General features: G+C 42.4%; 1 protein-coding gene across 5 annotated transcripts in view; it reads left to right on the forward strand.

Annotated features, from left to right (window-relative positions):
* Window positions 1-18,767, forward strand: part of nrg2a (neuregulin 2a) — a 69,813-nt gene that overhangs the window by 41,310 nt on the left and 9,736 nt on the right. For 4 of the 5 annotated variants that reach the window (XM_085798033.1, XM_085798034.1, XM_085798035.1 and 1 more), the window contains exons 4-5: window positions 12,147-12,267; window positions 15,871-15,929. In XM_085798033.1, coding sequence (XP_085654159.1) covers window positions 12,147-12,267; window positions 15,871-15,929 — 180 coding nt within the window. Of the gene's footprint in view, window positions 1-12,146; window positions 12,268-15,361; window positions 15,433-15,870; window positions 15,930-18,767 lie in introns of all 5 variants that reach the window. The other variant, XM_085798036.1, reaches the window with a different exon arrangement.

The following is an 18,767-nucleotide window of genomic DNA, read 5'->3' on the forward strand; positions in this document are numbered from 1 at the left end:
GCCAATCGGATGTTGCAATCTAAAATACGGACTCAGCGTGAACTGCTGTGCACTGACACTGTGATTTTGAAACGTGCTGGATGTCTGTCTTTTCATATAAAAAAAAAACAGTAATGTGAGAAACTGATCCCAATCTTAACCTTTAAATATCAAACTAAAAAGTCAACAGATGAAAAGTGAGGATTTTTAATAAACAATACCTGAGCAGCTGCCCAATTGAATCATTATGAATTATAAATTATTTCCACAGACCCTGTTAAAGTTTTATCAGCTGAAATGAGACTCTGTTATTCTGCCTGACACCAGGTCTTGACTCATGACAGCTGCAGTGTGTCTGAGTTCAGACCTTGTTTTGAAGTTCACCCACAATAATGTTTAGTTCTCGAGGCAGTCACAAAATCGTCACTTCACCCACACTGCGTCTTGTTTTTGTTTAGTGTTAGGGCCTTTGCTGTATTAGTGGGCGCAGCATCCGGTACAGTGGGAGGATCCAGAGTAAATGGAAGAGTTTATGTCACGAGCGGATGGACACCCACAGCATCGTAAGCAGCACACATCATGCTCTCATGCAGCATCACTGAGCCATCATGTTACAAATGGCTTCGGTGTGTGTGTGTGTGTGTGTGTGTGTGTGTGTGTATATATATATACACACGACAGCTCTGCAGAGGTCCTGATCCCTGCACATCCAATATCACCCAAAGGAGTAATAAATTTTAAAAAAGGAATCCCTCATTTGTAATGAATGTTATGCAACATGATAGGACACTTCCACAGAATCTTAAGCAACAGCCAGCAACTAACTTACTGTAAGGAGAGGAACACCTACATAGTTTAGCAGCTCTTTTGGCATCTGGGGGCACGTACTTTCAAGAGGCATTTCGGCCTGGGCATGCATGTTTTCATTTTTTTATTCTATCTGATGGCCTTTAAAACATATCCCCAACTTAATCCTCAGTTTCATGACAGATTTTATGAACAGTAATTCAAATTTTCACCTTTCAGATGTTTTTTTGTGTGTCTTTCCTGACATAGCAATGGAAGCAATCCCTCAACTCCAACAACCTCGGGTTAAAGTGAGAGCAGACGAGTAATGTTAGGTTGCTGAAACATAAAACATAAATCAGTGCCCTAATATGTCAGTAATTCATTGCTTTTTGACAACGACTATGCCTGGTATGAGTTACTGACTTTGATGTGTGTGTGCTAATGTGACAGAGATGAGGCAGCTGTTGAATCTGATCATTATCAGCATCAGAGGAAAAATGAGTACGAAAAAAGACGACGAAAGAAAAAAAAAACAAATAAAACGACTCGGAAAAGTTTCTCAAAGCCGTGCTTGCTCTCTTAATTCACTTTAATCCCGATCCAATGCGATAAGTGGGAGCACTCAATCGAATCTTTGCAAAAACAACTAAGTTATTGAAAATCAAAATGCATCTCTCTTCTTAGGATATCCAGTAATCTCACTGTGTTATGTGGGACACTTAAGCCCTCAGTGTGAATGAGTGAGGATATTGCTATGTGTGTGGAAGGAAGCAGCTGTTACACTTGAAAAGCTGAGTGATGTGAGCAGGAGGTGACATGAGGTTTTTGCTGTGTGCAGGGCTTTGTTAACTCTTCCACGGCCCGGGACAAAAAAACTATCTGAGACTTAATTTCATAGCATAATAAAAGATTCCCCCTCTTCAGGCCTCCTCAGCTGTCCTGGTGGTCTCTCTCTTCCTGACGCTGACCCCAGCTGTGGGTGACTGTGCAGGATCCTGTTCTAACGTTTGTCAATACTTTCAAAGAGCAAAAATGATTGCCAAAAAAAAAAAGATGCATTAAGCGTCAGAAAGGGCCCGCTCGTTACTGAGTCACTAATAATTTGCAGTTGCTTGGAAGTGCAGTGCACAGAGCCAGCAGACTGAGAATAGGTCTGTGAGTTCACTATTGTTCACCCACATCAAACACAATCCCCCGTCCCTCCCATTACTTTGCATTTTTCAGAATAGGATGTGAGCAATTCTGTTTGTCTTTGGACTTTTTCAAGTTTTCTTTGAGCGCTAGAGCAACATATACTTACCATACCATAGCTTAAAGCACAGGGGCACAGTACTATAGTTTGGTTGCCACAGCTGTCTCTCATCCTAAACCTCCCATTACTGCATCACGCTTCTTCCTTTCTGTTGGTGATTTTGCAACCGCTCTTCATCACATCCCGTCTCTAGGGGTGAGTAAGTTCTTTCCTCGGGATTGTGTATGAGTTTTGGTGGGCGCGGAGTTGGCGTCATCAGCGTGGAAGTCGCTTCCCTTTTTGGAGTGTGCAGGTGTGACCGTGGATGGGATCAGGTCTCCCTTTAATCACCGACACACTCACCGTGAACTCATCCTTTAGTATACAGAGGGCCGGACAAAACAGCAGTGCTCCATCGCCCTGTTTTCAGAACGTACAGCGAGTGTGGGTGGTGTGTGTGTATATAAGAGTGAAGGAGGACCGCAGCACACACATACAAGCAGACCGTGCTTTCTGGCTTTTGGGGAATAGCAGTGGGAAAACCTTTAGTCCGAGCAGCTGGCCACTACTGTAGCTGTGAGCTCCAGACCCAAATAAGGACCTGTGTGGTATATGTCTTCTATCTGGCCCAAGGTTGCAGAGTCTGCCCCTTTCTCAGAAATTAGGGCCAGCTGTTGAAGACAAAGGACATTGAAGACACATGGATGCATAATATGTTGTTCTTTTAAAGTGATTAAATTATCTAGTAATATATTGTTTGTATTCTATTCTGCTGTTTTCATTCTTCTGTCTTCTTAAAAAAACAGAAAGCTGTTGCTGCTTCTTTCATCCTAACTTTCAAAAAAAAAAAATATTTTCCTCTTGCTTACGTGTGTTCACTTGAATTGATGATTTCATCAGTAAAAGTTCTGACTATTGCTAAAACATGAACAAACAGATCATGCCTGCTTGTCTAAGATGTCTCCTCTCGTGACCAATGACGGGAGATGTGTAGGAGCTCATGGCCCTCAGGGTTCAAACGTGTCACTGTCAAAGGCACAGATCTTCTGCTGAGGCTTTAAAGTTATGGTTGGTAATCATGCTCAGAAACTGTGAACTGTGAAACGGTGAAATGGTCCTTCTATCCTGAGAGTAGTCAATATTTTATGTATTCGGAAGAGGAACGAAAATAATCAGACCTCTGTGGCAGCTGCAGGACTGACAAGACTCTGACCAATCCATGCTTTTCGCTCCGAAAAAGAAAAACCAATCCGATGCCTTCATGTCTAGTTCTGCCTACGCCCAATGTGCGTTGGGTGTCTTCACCTACGTTCGTAGAAAGGTGAAGGCGTGGCTTCAGGGAGAAGTCTGAGGAAAGGGGCTGGTACTTTTGACTGCTAGAACCGTTTTCCCAGAATCTCCAAGCCTACCTTTAACCACCAGTTCTTGTTGTCTACCAGGTGAGCTCAGACAAAGGGTGGGTGGGTGGGTGACCATACCCCAGTAATAATATGGTTGATTCTCCTTATTATCAGGTTCGATCAGTGATTTGAATCAATGTTATTTCTAAGCTCACATCCCTGCTCATCACTGAAGGTTTTCTGCAGAGCTGGCACCTCCTCACCTCCCACTGTCCACCTGTGACTGTAGTAGCTGTGCATTCATACCAGTCAGGAGAAGACACAGTAAACAATAGTTTCTGGAGAAAAAAGCAACAGGCATCCTCAGCAGACTGGAGGAAGGATGCAGCAGCAGCAGCTGGAACACCACGCTGAGCCCGAGCTGCCTCTGAAAAGACAGAGCAGGAAGCAACCCTGTCTGGAACTGTGCCGCGGAAAACACCATGTGTCACTTTGTTGCCAACTGCACACACACTGGTGCCTGCCAGCAGCCATACCAGCACACGTTTCTGCGCCCGCACCGTACCCTGCCCTTCCTAAGTGCACTGTGCTTCTTTGCAGTGCATGAGCAGCTGTTGTGCAATCGCACACTAGGCTGCTCTTTGATTTCACTTCAGCGCTGAGATGATTGAGGCAGGCAAGACCAGGCATATCAGCTATGTGACTGAAAAATGGTAAGAGGAGACAAGAATATAAAAGAAGACACACTGGTTGTGGCAGTGGCAGTCTTGCTGGAGAGTGGGTGGTAGATTAATGTTCCTGGCAGGCTCCATTTTGTTCATTTCTAAACATTCCTGTTTCATGCTGAAGGTGTTTGAATTGTGGATAATTTTCTATTGAAAAACAGCTTTAAGTGCACTTTCATTCATAATAGGTCCTTTCGTGCGTCCTACCTACAGTAAATAGTAATTTAATTCCTCTGTGGGTATTTGACATGAAATCTCTCTTGCTCACTTTGAACTCTGTACAAAACGCTCGAAGTCACAGATGCTGGATGTTGCCATTGATTGGGTGTGCCTATACTGTATGTGTGGAAGAAGGTGCGTGCTTGTTTTCTGTTGGCTTTGGCAAGCTGGAATATTTTCCAAGTTAATACCCTGTCAACAAATCTTCTTTTCTTAACCCTCCTCTTCCTAGTATTACTCAGTATTCCATCTCTCTCTCTTTTCTAACCTTTCTTTTCATTTATTTCAGATTTCTTTCTTTCTTTCTTTCTTGCTTTCTTTCTTGCTTTCAGAGCTGCTACATTTGTCTGGACTTGAGCTCCTGTCAAAATATGTTGGGCCTCCAAATCTGAAAATGAAAACATGTATTGTATGCCATTGATTATTTCATCAGCAAAATCCAACAAAATCAGTCGTTCATGAAGAGAAAAACACATTTTTACAAGTTAGCAGGTCTCCCAGCAAGGTTGGTCTTGCTTTGTTATTGGCTCCTGTTTCTACAGAGCTTATTATCGCTATTCAGTATCACTATTCCTACAATATGAGATGCTCAAAAACCACAAATTAAGTATTTTCTTTCTTTTCTGTCATGCAAGCATCATCTTCACCACGCAGACTCTTTAAACAGATCCGGCACAGCTGTCATCAAGTTCACATTCAAACCAAAACCACACATCCCAATTTGGCCCCTTGTACTTCTCCCCCCACCCCCGCCTTATCTCTTTATCTTGTTTACTCACTCACCTCAGAAGATATAGACTTAGCAGAGATGAACTGTAATGCTGTACACACAACAGTAGCAAGAATGCATGCAATATGAATTGCCAGTATGGAGATAAAAGATCTCGGTCCCAGCAGTAACAGGAGACATGTCATGCATTCCCTGCCCTGAGTCGGGAGGTTGAGGAGGGGAGAGACATGGGGTGGTGGTGGTTTAGGGGGGGGGGGGGCACTCAGAGCTTTTTTCTGGTACATAAAACTGACTTGTGAAAAAGCATGTCTGGGTGGCAGAGCTATTACAGATACCAACCTCTTTATGTGTCTGCTGAAGGGTGTGCACCTACAACATTTATCACATTCCCATCAGATTTTAACGGCCCGACTTTAATTTTTCTCCCCGTTTTAAAATCGTGATGATGATTTACATGATGTGATAAAACAAAGAGTTAAAGTCCCTGTGTGTGCTATTGCAGGACGGTGCCACCTGTTGACGCACTACCACTCAACCACTATTGTTCTTTATAATCATTTATTAGAGATTTAGTATCGGAAGCTGTAAAAAAAGAAGAAAAAAAAGTTGTAACGCAGTTCTACATTTACTTGGCTGATAAGTTGTTAGATGAGGATTTGAATTTTTGGACCTTCATGTCTGTATCTACCAAGCTTCACCACAGAAATGTATTACTGTCAGAGATGGTCCTGGTCTGCACACTGTCCTTGCTCACTGACATCCTCCCAAATAGGCTACATAATTTATACTTTTTATCTTGATAACATTGCTTTTAAGAGTGAAAACACAAAGCCATAACAAAGTCCAGATGGAACGGCTCCACTGCTGGCTGAATAAGTGCCTTGGCTTTCTCCCTGCACAGAATCAGATTCTGTCCTGAGTTTTGAGATGGCTTTGCTGTTCAATTGCGGCGCAGAAGTGAAAAAGATTAAGCCAAGCTGAAGTAAATTATCAACATTTGTCATAAATTAGGTGGACATGTGTATAACTCGGCTCCAAAGACAGGCCAATTGAAAATGTATTTCATTACACAATTTGGCGTTTCAGGCCGGGTTGTGAGGGCGAGGATTCAGAGCGAGTGCTTTTTTGTTTGCTGCATATGCACGGGGTGCCTCAAGAGGAAAAAACTGTGCAATAGGGACCTCTCTTTTCATTTTTACGATTTTCCTAGAATCCTTTGGAGAGCGTGGAAAGACAGGCATGTTTATGAAGGTTTCCAGATGGTCCTGCTTGCACCCCCAGCTTTTCTTTTCAGTTCTTGGGCCATGAAGGATTAATCAAAGTCAGTGGCAAGGGCTGATGGCTAAACACTGTGGCTCGCACTAACCCAGAAGGAACCTCTCTCGCAGTCCAACTCAGATTCAGCCCCTGGGCTACAGGACCAAGGAAAGTTGAAACCTGAGGTTAAAAAACCAAGCAAACTTAACTAAACCCCGGCCACATATAAGTGCAGATAAATGAACTCTGCCCCTAACTCTGTACAGCAGAGCAGCTGATCTCCTTAGGTTAAAGGAATTTGTCTCCAACATCCAGCCAGGAGAGCAGAGTCAACCTTGACAAATACACCTGAACTCTGGTCCCCTTTTGTGAGGTGGTGGGGGATGCTGCGTGACTGCAGACAGACAGCACCATATGGCAAGGCAAAGAAATGCACCAGAACGAATTGATGGAAGTTGAGTCATCTAGACGTAGGTATCTGTGTTTTCTCTGTTCCATGCAGATTTTAATTAAAGCACTTTGATGTCAAGGTGAGTAGAAAATGCCCAGCGCGGTCGAAGGCTTCTCTTTTATCAGCCATTTTTAGCTTTAACTTTTAGCATCCTGCCACATGGGGATAGATGCAAATAAAAAGTGCTGTTTCTGGAAAAATGATGACGATCAATTAAAACACACACAAAAGGACGAAAGCATCAGACAGTTACTTTTGTTAATAGTGCTGCCGACTGCTGTCCTTCCATTAATTATCACTTCAAACAAAACAACCCTTCAGTCTACAGGGCGAACTGGGGCAGGTGGATCACAGAAGCTCTCAAGTGACAGAATAAGTCTTGATTGTTTCGGCTTTTATCAAGATTTCAATATGCAATGAAACCAATATATTACTAATACATGGCGGTGCAGTGCGTTTTTTTTTCTTTCTCCTTATTAGACACGTGCATAAACAGTGTCGCTCTGAAACGGCCGAGCAGCTGCTCTACATGGCAATGATGAACACGTACAGAATTCACTACACGTGTTATTTTACCAACTGTCAACAGGAATTGCTGCGGTCTGTTCACAGCAGCTTCACTGGATGATTACACACGAGTTCACCTCAGATCAGCCATTTGGATTCAGCACGACTCCTGTACAGTGCCAGGCTTGTCTGAAACAGTACAGCACAGTCTAATACAAAGGCAGAGCAACATATAAAACTCACCATGTTGTACAGATTTAAACAAACTAATGCAAATGTTTTAAACAAATGCAACATTTGAGATTTATTCATGCTACCCTGGTTCACACTTGATCAATTCTGCACTAGTTCATTCCAAAAAAAAAAAAATCTGCATCTGCTCTTATCAAAGGAAGACATGTTTGTATCATTTAAAGAGGAAAATGTATTCCTACATAGCCTTTTAAAACGTTTTCTTTTAAGCTGCATCTAAGTGGGGTAATTTGAATATCTTTTTGTATCTGCCTCATCAGCCCTTAAATGAGATGCTTCTCTGCTGTTTATATGTGTATCTCTAACCATGTCAATAAATTTTTTAGGCCTTGTCATTAGTTTTAATCTGGGGTAAACATGTGGTGCAGCCTGAGTAAACACTGTATTGGCTGAACCAGATCACCTCAGAGAGAAAACACTGTTCCTGTTTCATCACTGCGACAGGGTCTGTGCGTGCTGCTGCCTCCTTGTACGGCTTTTCGATGAGTGAGAAAGTGAGAAAAACTACTCGCAGCGACGAGTGTCATTATTTTAATTTCCTGGTTTGTCCTATGTGCACTAAAGACTGAAGACGGGTGAAGCTCTGTGGGAATTTGAACTCTTGCCGTTTGTCCTTTGTTAGAGCGTGAGCAAGTCTTTCTAATGTCGAGTGGATGAGAGATCAGTTATACACGTATCTCCACGGCAGAGAGATTGTTCAATAAAATGTTTTTCACTACGACAAAACAATACTTGTAGCAATCATATACGCTCAAGACCCTTTGATACTACATTTGTTTCCACTTTCCACTACCTTTAAATTATATCTTGACCTCTCAACTGAACCACGTTGATACGAGAGCCTCATAAATACCACCATCACTATGTGCTAGAAATTATTGTTAAATACAGCTAATTAGTTAGTGTAGGATGTGCATCAGGTGCCACAGGTCACTGTAGTAGTACATAAACATAATCTCTGGAGGACAAGTTTGCACAGTAATAACTAAAACCATCATTATCTAATGATGGAAATGCATCCATGCATCCGTTTTTGACACAAGCTCGTTCTGACCTATGGGGTGTTCAGTTCACACTGATTATTTACAGTATTTATTATGAGCATCCAGCTTCTCACTCCACCAGCGGCTGCAGCAGATGAAGATGAGAAGCGTCAACAGACTCGCGAACAGAAAGTCTGTGGCATCTCAGGGTCCCGCCCGCGTGTTTTACTGCTGCTCAGCAGGTTTTTACATACTTTAGTCAAGGTTTACAAGTTTATTATAAAACCCGAAGTAGGGGCACGTGTGATTTATAGAAGCTCGGTGCATCAGTGCAGTCTGAGTTCACTCGCTTTGATGGAGGAGCTGCAGGTTTTCTTACACAGGCCACATTAACCACGCATGAATATAATCAGTATTTGATGTTGATATTTCTTTGAATAGTTTTTACCATCATGCAGGGTACATTGCATTATAGGATATGTTTTATAATTAAAGTTCAAGTGAAGCCTTTCTGAGTTTGGCTCAGGGACTGAACCTAAGTTTGTACACGTCGTTCTGAAAACGGAACTTTTCTTCCTTCTCGCTCAGTGTTACAACATTGTGTGTCTGCTTTGAGGGAGGAATTGCAGGACACAAAGGAAAGGAGGGAGGACAGCAGAGAGAAGGAGGAGAGGAGAGGAAAATTGGGACACTTAACTGTGCAGTGTCATAGATTGGATGTCAGTTGATGACTGCAGGCCAATAAATGTTCCCAAATGGATTGTTTTTGTTAGTTTTGGGATACATGCCATCTTTGAAGCCACTGAAAGCGAGTTGCAGCAGTTATTGAATGTTTCTACAAGTAACTGATTTCTGGAAAACAAAAGCCGCTTGTTATGAAAGGTCCTGCTACCTCCATGTCTCCATGATGCTGGAAATCTGTAGTGACTTGTGATCATTTCCTCAAAGTTATGACGAGTTTTATGTATAAAAATGCCTGCATAAAATCCTTCCACGCATCGTTAAAGCAGAAAGATATCAACTGCATTTTGACTTTGACGTCCTAATGGATCACCGTCTTTGTCTCAGTATTGTTTTCTGCATTACTGAATCTTTTCATGAATGGATGCAGATACCGGCGCTACATCGTGTCTTTGAGAGCTCGTTACTGTCAGCGAGAGACGTCCCACTGAGTGCATCGAATTACCCGAGAAAAAGCCACAACTTTATCTCTTTTACTGCATTGAGAGGGAAATAAAGTCCACAGGAATGCGATTGTGCTCCACCCAGGAGCTCCTGAATACAGGCAGGTGGTGTTTCTGGTTTGGGCGAATGGACGCTGTGTGCCGAGGGAGAATGCGTAGGCTCTCCACCTGCGAGCGTTCAGCTGGATGGCAACACAAAACAACTTGTAGAGACTGGTGCTGCAGCTGGATGGATCTAAAACCAAGACCACAACGTTAATGGGGTTTTTTTCACAAACCTCTTAGTTAATTATCTTATATCGATGCACGGTCCAACATTTCATCACACAGATAAACCTGTCTCCTTCTGCATCGATGGAGTCGGAAATGTTTCATTTAGCCACATTCCAGGTTAAATTACTCGAACCATCACTTGGCACATTTTGAAGACCAGGATTCACGGCATGAGTTTTTTTTAACTGAGTTTCACAATACTTAAAATGTTGAGGCCCCACCTCCCACTATTGAAAAACCCAGATATCATGCAAATCAGGCTAAGAGGGTGTAGTTGGAGGCACGTTCAATGAATTAGAAATAAACAAAAGTAGGTTATGTGTTCTTATAGAGTTGTAGATGTTATATTTTAGACTGAAAATAACAAGAAAGTAAGAAAAAAATGTGTGTGCAGCGAAGTGGATCTGGCACAAAGAGCAGTAGCCTTATAAACTCTGACAGCAGAACAGGTCCGGCCTTGATCCTTCCTTCTGTGAAGTTTACATGTTCTCCACCTCCCTGTGTGGGTTTTCTCCGGGTCGTCTGTTTTCCGCCCACATGTACGCCAGGTGGACTGGAGATTATGTGTGAGTGTGACTGTCTGTGTGTTAGGACTGATGAGCTGTCCAGGACGTTCCCCCTCCTCCCCACCACCACCACCACCACCAGTGCACTCTGGGAGAGGCGTGCTGTCGTGGATAGAGATTTGTGTGGCGTGCGCTGCCGCCTTTTGTCTCGCGTGTTTCACAGTTAAAGAACTGCACACGGTTTCTATTTTGAGCAGGAGGAGTTTTTTTTTAACAATGTTTTGAGGTTCCCTCTTCCTGACAGCTTTGTCTGATCTTTTTACGAGGTGTTTTACATGCCAGCACTCCAAGTGAGAGGTCAGGTGTGACGGGGAGGTAGTTCTGATCGACTGGTAAACCAGTTCTGGAAAATTTTGTGGCTCTGACAGTGGATATGTGCTGGGTTCTGCTGGAGAGATTAGATTTCTTTTGGAAAACCTGAAGAGAACAATAACATGACTTATTTCTGACTCTAGATTTGCGGCGTACTTGTTTCCAATCCAGTAGATTCTTGCTTTCACTGGAAAACTACAACATTTCCAGGTTGCGTTTTAAAAACTGTTTGCAATTTTCAAAGTGCTGACTTATTCATGTTCTTCACGGGCTCATACTGGCAAGTGAAGCGCAGACTGATGTCATCTGTTTGCTTTGTTATGCTAACTAGCATGGGAATGAACCTCTGTTGCCGTGGCTAAACCGGACGTGTGCTTCTGAATGAAGCAGAGCGCACTTCTCCAGCTACAGGAGGGAGTCGAGCTGGCTTCCTCAGCAACAAATGAGAGTTGTGAAATCTCGTCCGACTGCGTACCGGAGCCCACGGCCCAGCTGAATGAAATCTGAGGGCAGTTTCTTGTCACAGCACAGAGCCTGACAACATGAGTCTCTGGCTGCTGAAGCTTTCGTACTGCATGTTGCTGAGGACTTCCAGTTGAAGACTTCTGTGTTCCTAACAACAAACTGTCACATTCTGCAGAAGGTGCTAATAGCATCTGACAGCAGGTATACAGTTGCAATCACGTGTCATCATCTGGCATGGAAAAGCACACTCCTTCCCCTTTTCAAGCCCAATCCTGCCACTGTGCACCTCTCTCAGCACTCGTCTTCCCTCAACCATCCCTGCTTTCGCCCAGATAAGCAGTCTTCAACCCAAACATATATCTATTCAGTCGGGGGGAGGGAGGAAGAGGGGGGGTGGGGAAGGGGGATTAACTGCAGATACATGACATTTTGGGCCATTCCAAGGACCTGAGACAACGCATAAACAACTCCTACGCCATGTCAGGGAAATATTTATCTTTGCTCATAGAACTTCTTGAGATAGTGTCAACACTGCTTAGAGACACAATTACATTTGTGGATGGAAAACTAAGAGTCCTCATGGAAATACAAGTGTATAATATGAGTAAAGCCGAGAATACTTGTTGATATACAGGCCTATCATAGTAATAAAAATGACAGCCATGTTCATATTAGATTAAAAAGAAACTCCAGAGCTTTATCGTATGTCATAATGTCTCCTTGAAGTTTTATTTTGAAATAACAGTTTATTCAACTTTGATGGGCGATTAAGAGAATAAAAGTTACACACGGAAAAGAAAAGACTAATTACAATGAATATGAATCAAAGCTGACACTAATCGTTTTTTTTTCTTCCTTTCTTTTCTCTCTGTTTTCTATTCAGTAACCACAACGCTATCTCCAGGCTCAGGCCACACCAGAAGATGCAACGACACAGAGAAGTCCTACTGTGTGAATGGCGGCGACTGTTACTTCATAGATGGTGTAAATCAGCTCTCCTGCAAGTGAGTTATCTCATCTGTTTGTCGGGTTTTTCTGAAAATACTCAAATTTTCTTTTACCAAAACTCGCCCCTTGTCCCACAGTTTAAAATCCCCCCCTATGAAGTCTTTACCATCAGTAATATTCTTCAACCATCTAACTATATGTTTTTATCCTGCTGTTTATTTTCCTGATGGCGCTCGATTCCCGCTCTCCTTCCTTTCAGCGGCAGCAGCGACACATCACAGGAAAAATGCTGCCAGTGTTCCTAACTACCCACCTGTTGTGTATTTTAACACTAATAATGGAGTGAGGCGGTGGTGTGCTCATCCTTTTAAGTCATGTTTTGTGTACAGGAGGGCTGCACATTAAAAGCCCTTTCAAAATGTCATGAGTCACTGGTTTAGTAGTGAGCAAATATTTATGCCTGTTAGAGGCCCCCAATGAGGTAAATAGAATCATTGCTTACATTTGAGGTCCTTGGCAGAAGAGATCAAGACCCATGTGTAAAGTGTGCTGGAGGAACCGTGTGTCTGTGCTTTTCAGGAAGAGTTGGGGTTGACATTATCACAGAAACAACCTTTTTTTTTTATCTTTGACATTTACATTTTAGTTTGTGTTAGACTCAAAGACTCAAGGTCAGGAAACATTACTTGGGAAGATGTTCAGGAGAAGTTAACATGTAAAATAAACAGTTTTCCCTCCTGTTTTTTTCTGTTTTCCAAAACACTGACATTTGCCTTTCCAGCTGTAACGATTACTTGATTAATAGATTAGACAAACATTTTACTGGTTCCAGCTCCTCAAATGTGAATATTGGCTGCATCAGATTAAACTGAAAGTCTTTGAGTTTTGGAGCGCACGACTAACCAAATAAGGAGTTTTCAATATGTCAGCTGTTGCACTTTTTTTTTTCTATCTTACATTTTATCTGTCAATCAAGAAAGTATAATCTGATGAGTAATGAAAATAATCATTAGCTGCAGCCCCATTCATGTTTTATTCAGCACGGGGCTGTAATTGGTGCAACCAGTAAAACCTAATGGTGTATCATAAAACAAAACACACACATTATCACGTGTCATGGTTGTCAAATATTATGTTGCATGTTCTGTTGGACCATATGTCAGCGCAGCATAAGTCCTCCGGCTGGTTTGATATAGAGCTGAAACATCGGCCGGGCTCCTGTGCCCAGTTGGCCCAGGGAAGAATGCTCGACAAGCAATGAGGACATGGCTGCAACAGCCATTCAATACGCTGTGTACAAATTGGAGGCAGCAATAACTCAATTGCTGCAGCTAATTCACTCACGGCTGGGGCATGGGTCCAGAAAAGTTGGATAATGCAGTGAAGGCCTGCAGGGATTTGTTGCCCCACAGCCATCTCATTCAATATAGGCCAGGCTTCAGTGGGTATTACTCACTGGCCAAACAAGTCCTGCAGACAGCTAGCCCTACTTTTATGTCGGGCTCCTTCACTTTGAGGCATAAACTTTGTTTTGGGGAAAGGTAAGGTTAATAAATTACCCAATGTAACTAACTCGCCAAAGTCAACATATGTTTTTTTTGCGATGGTTTCCTGCACATAAAAAGCTCTAAAATGAGGAATGTGTGCAGAGCAGTGGAGATAATTGTTTCAATCAATTGTACTTAGTTTTCATGTAAAAACATAAAATATTGAGTTCTTGTTTGGAAAATGTCAAACATGATTAGAGGTTGCAGATTGTATCCTGTTAATAAAAGTTAATAACAGTATTCTACTGTAGCAGTGTTGTCTAAGGGGAAGTAGAAGTGTGTAAGTCTACTGTATATACAGTAAGGAGAGTCTTGCCTCATGTCTCCACACATGGTAAAACTAAATGTTACATGTGTATTTTTAGTCAAAGGCTAATGAGTGATGACAATGATTTATTTCCCCCTGTTTTAAACGAAAGATAAAAAAGAGTCATAATAGAGTCTGCAGCTGCACCACGGTGGATATTTGCACGCTCATCTGATTTTTAAATTATGTAGTGACAGTTCATTTCTTTCTTCTTCCAGCCAAGTTTCCGTGGTCTAGGTGGTGCTATCCCCCAGTTACACTCCATCACTCAGGATGAGGAATAGTTGTGTTGTGTTGTGTGAAACCAGTAATCATGAGCAGTGACCTTTGTTGGACTGGTGGTCTAGTTGTGAGTGTAAGTGGAATGATGGTGCCCCTGAAAGACCAACTGCTTATCCTAATGGGATTATAATGAGGAAGTATGGTTCGGTCCAACACAGCTGACGATGACAATACAGCAGTCTGTCTTCACTTATACAAATATAAAGCTACATGTTAGAAAACCCTGCTCCGCCCTGACTTATGTTTCACAGCAGACTTGTCCAGTGCTGTATATATACATTTACAAATGATGTTTCTTTTATACCTGGAAATGTAAATCCAGAGATTTATTTCCCCTTGATTTCGCTACTTTACCTCACTCTGCTGCTGGTATCGGTTATAAAACTGTCTCATTTGCAGGTTATGACCACAGCTACCAGGCTCCCAACAGGCACCAAGAAAAGAAACCACATTACCCCATTTTCAGCTTTGCTGCACAGGCTCCCTAAGATTGATTTATTGATCACCTACAGAGCAGAGCACAGTTTTGCTACATACAGCTACATACAACATTTTTGCCTATGTGCTCATGAACGTTGCTCTTCTCCCCCCTCTTCCCCCCATTGTTCAAACTGAGGTCAGGGGCTATTATTTTTGACTCTCTATGGTTTTCCTTTTCCTTAATGGATAGTCATTTAGATACACTATCTCAGTTAAGTATTATTGATAACCACAATAATAATATTGGACAATAAGAATAATACTTTGGATGATGACATTAATGATACCGACTAATAATAACTAATAGTAGCAGTGATTTCTTATTATATAGTTTGAATGGTACAGTATTTGGTGTGTAAATGAACACGTTAATACTCCGTTTACTGTGTTTTCTTTTCTTTTTTTCTTTTTTTTGTGCTGTATCAATGTGGCTTCACTGTAACGATTTGTGTGGAGGGCTGTAAATCCTCAACATTTACAGTCACCTCACTCCCACTGTTTGTCTTTTCATAACACTTGTCCGCTCCTTCCCAGATGTCCGGCTGGATACTTTGGCCCGCGATGCTTACAGACTGAACCACGGCGGTTGTTCATGCCCAATCCAAGTATGTTCACTTGATATGAGCAGCTGAGAACAGAGACACAGTTGTCACTGGATTACCTCTGTGGACTCCTGCTGCCCCGTCCCCAGTTTTCTTTTCCTCTTTCTCCTCCTCTTTCTCCCTCTCAGGTCAACACGCAATGAGCTGTGCACTACACCATGTACACGGTGGTGTCATCCATGGGAACACTCTGCTTCTGCTGTCCGTAGTTGTGCTGTTGATCTAATTCTGTGTCTCTCTGCCTCTCTCTTTCTTTTCCTCCCTCCCTACCCCCCACCCTCCCTCCCTCCTCTTCACTTTTCCTTTACACATACTCTTCCTTTTCACTCCACCCTTTCCCTCTTACTCTCTCTCTCTCTCTGTCTGTTTTCTTTCTCTTTCTCACTCATCCACCACCCATCTCCTACCTCCTCTTCCTGTGGCTTTGTTTCTTTCCATCAGGTGTCCAAATGACTTTACTGGTGATCGCTGTCAAACCTACGTTATGGCCAGTTTCTACCGTATGTCAATTTCCTCCTCTGTCACTCTGTCAGACTGTCCTTGTGTCATGCGTGCATGCCGGGTGTAGAAAAAAAAAACTGTATTAATTAATTTCCTGTTATTACCTAATAGTTGTGTCTGTACCTCCTCTGATGACTCACTGACGAGCTGGCGTAGTTGAGCGGAGTCTGTTGCTGTGTTTGTTCTGCATGTGATCGTATGCGCCCTTTAACTCGCAGTCTGTTGCATGTGTGCTCCCAGATTACAAGCTGATAGCAACAAATAGAGGGAGCATTTAGCTGCTTTGTGGAGGTCGATTTGCACACAGTCAGCTGCATGTAACAACACAGTCTAATGTCAAAACAGTTACTAATACTAGTACTTACAGTAGCTTGGCCTCACTCACTGATGATTGGTTGTTTCTGCAATCAGCAAAGGCAAGCATGTACAGTATGTATGATCTATTGGAGCTGATCCATGAATGGAAAGACAGGTCTTGACTGTTAGCATTAACATGTAGGCATGACAGATAACTGACTGTGTGAGGTTTGCTTCACTGTTTAAAAAAAAAACATGTTTGTGACATCATTGATTATCTTAAGATCAACATTTCCTCACATTCATGAGACAACATGACAGAATTACTTACACAAGTCTTTGATAATTAGATTCGATTTGAAAGATAATTATATTGGATTATTAGGGATTCTTCTATCATTTACCACACATGCTAATGTTGTCACTCACGGCATCACAGCTGCTTTCACCGCAGTATACGGTACATGCACATACAAGCTGCACATGGAATCACCTCAAGCTGGAAGTAAGACACTTTTTTTTCCCGCTTTCAGATCAGCCAATAACTTGGTTTAGATCTCAGTTACAGCCCACAGAGTCTGGTGGTGCACGCTGCCGAACGTTGTTAAGTCCACGCCAGGACATTCAGCGAATTACATTTGTTGCGAACACACATTGCTTGAGATGTAGCAACAAAATGGTGCTCTCACAGCAGATGTCCTGCGAACACGGTTCACACGCTAGACGAGAGTGCCGTGTCAAACAGCTCCGCTAGCCTGGGGTAAGAGAAGTCAACCCTGCACCACCCTACACGGCAACATCAGCAAACACATCCATCAACAGCAGATTTATACCAAGATTAGACAGACAGTCTGTGGAGAACTACAGCTTGATAGATCTCACCCCCTTTCAGGTTTTTTTTCACTGAAAACCATCCAAGCACTCTCTGATTATTGACTTGTTAATTATTCAAACCTCACTTTCATTACCTGTATAGAAGTGAGTGACCTGACATTGATGGAACATAAACAGCTGACATTTCACATGAACTTAACAATACATACAGTATACATAATAACATGATATAATATTCAGGACAGTGAAGCAATAGCAAAGAATCCCCTGCTGTCTTCCTGCAAATTTGTCAGCTTCATGTGTTCACACAGGCTCATGTGGTTACAATTCGACATCACATTACTGTGATAAAGTAACTGCATCTGCTTTTGGGGTAGAGTCTCATCCTGTAATCTGCCTTGTAGAGCTTACACACAGTGTTTGTTGTATGTTGGCTCAGGGTACTATGCGAAAAAAACCCTTCTTAACTACGAGTAATTTCATCTCGCATTAAGTCGTAATGCACTGTGCTGAAATTACTTTGCTTTTTTGGCAGAGTAGACAGTGTGGTGTGTGGGAGCTCTTTTTTTCCTGCACTCACTCATTGCATTTCTGCATTCTGTTAAACTTCAGTGCAGCTGTGCAACTGCATCAAGGACAGCGTTTATTTCCCATTCTCATCCAGTGACATGACCACAGACCACGCTTTGATTACTCGGTTTACACGCCTATATGTTCAAATCAGTGGCCTGGCTCTTTCTCGTGAAAAATTTAAACGCGAAACAGTGCAACTTAATGAAACCGATGATGGGACAAAATATATGTTAATACCTGTTGATGTTACAAATAGAGCAGATTAAGCCTCCGCTCAGTCCAAGTGCTCTTCTGCAGATACCCATCAAAAAGCAGATGTACAATAGAAAGCAGGTTCATGGAAGTCAGCGTGATAGATGTCTTGGCTGTAGACTTGAATATGAATATTACAGCTACACCCTTACTTTTTTTTATTTGGGATCGCTTTATAACTATTAATGGCGTCACACATATTCCACATTTCTGACCCTCAATTAAGGAGGAATACATCAAATTTTCTCTGAAAGAGCAGGCACATGTGTGCACACACATCCACTCCATAGTTACAGCCCCGCCTCCTGGAGGGGCGCCTCCCATCCCCAGGAGATACCAAAGAGAAGGAGGATGGCTTCTGCTCCTCAGCCATAAGGGCTTGGCTTAACAAGAGCTTGTTGTCATAAGAACAGCTGGGACTCGCTTCAACCCAAGTAAAGCAAGTGAGCTGCCAGAGATATGGATTCAGCTGGTTGGTGCAGCCTCCCTATGGCCTCGCTCTGCTATATAATAGGAAGTCCAACTATAATTCTTCGTATTCAGTGTGATTAGTCAGATACTATACACAAACAAATCTTTTAAACTTGCCTGTTCATGTGATGGGCGTGTTTGGGAACCAACAGTGTGGCAGTTTTTTTTAGAAAGCAGAAATCTGAAAGCACAGGTAATCTTAGCGGATGACGCATAGTTTCCACATACAGACGTAATAAAAGTGTCTATATACACCTAATACTTCCTATTCCCATTAGGAGAGTCACTTGTAAAATGTAGGACAGATAGGCCTCCGCTAAAAGGCTGCGATAACATGGGACTGTGTTGAGACATACAGTACATAGAGATCTTACACAACAAGAGGAGCATCCACAGCCTGATTTAGACTG

This window comes from Trachurus japonicus, chromosome 14 (assembly GCF_045865225.1).
Source record: "Trachurus japonicus isolate A0001 chromosome 14, Traja_1.0".
In the NCBI taxonomy this organism is placed as follows: domain Eukaryota; kingdom Metazoa; phylum Chordata; class Actinopteri; order Carangiformes; family Carangidae; genus Trachurus; species Trachurus japonicus.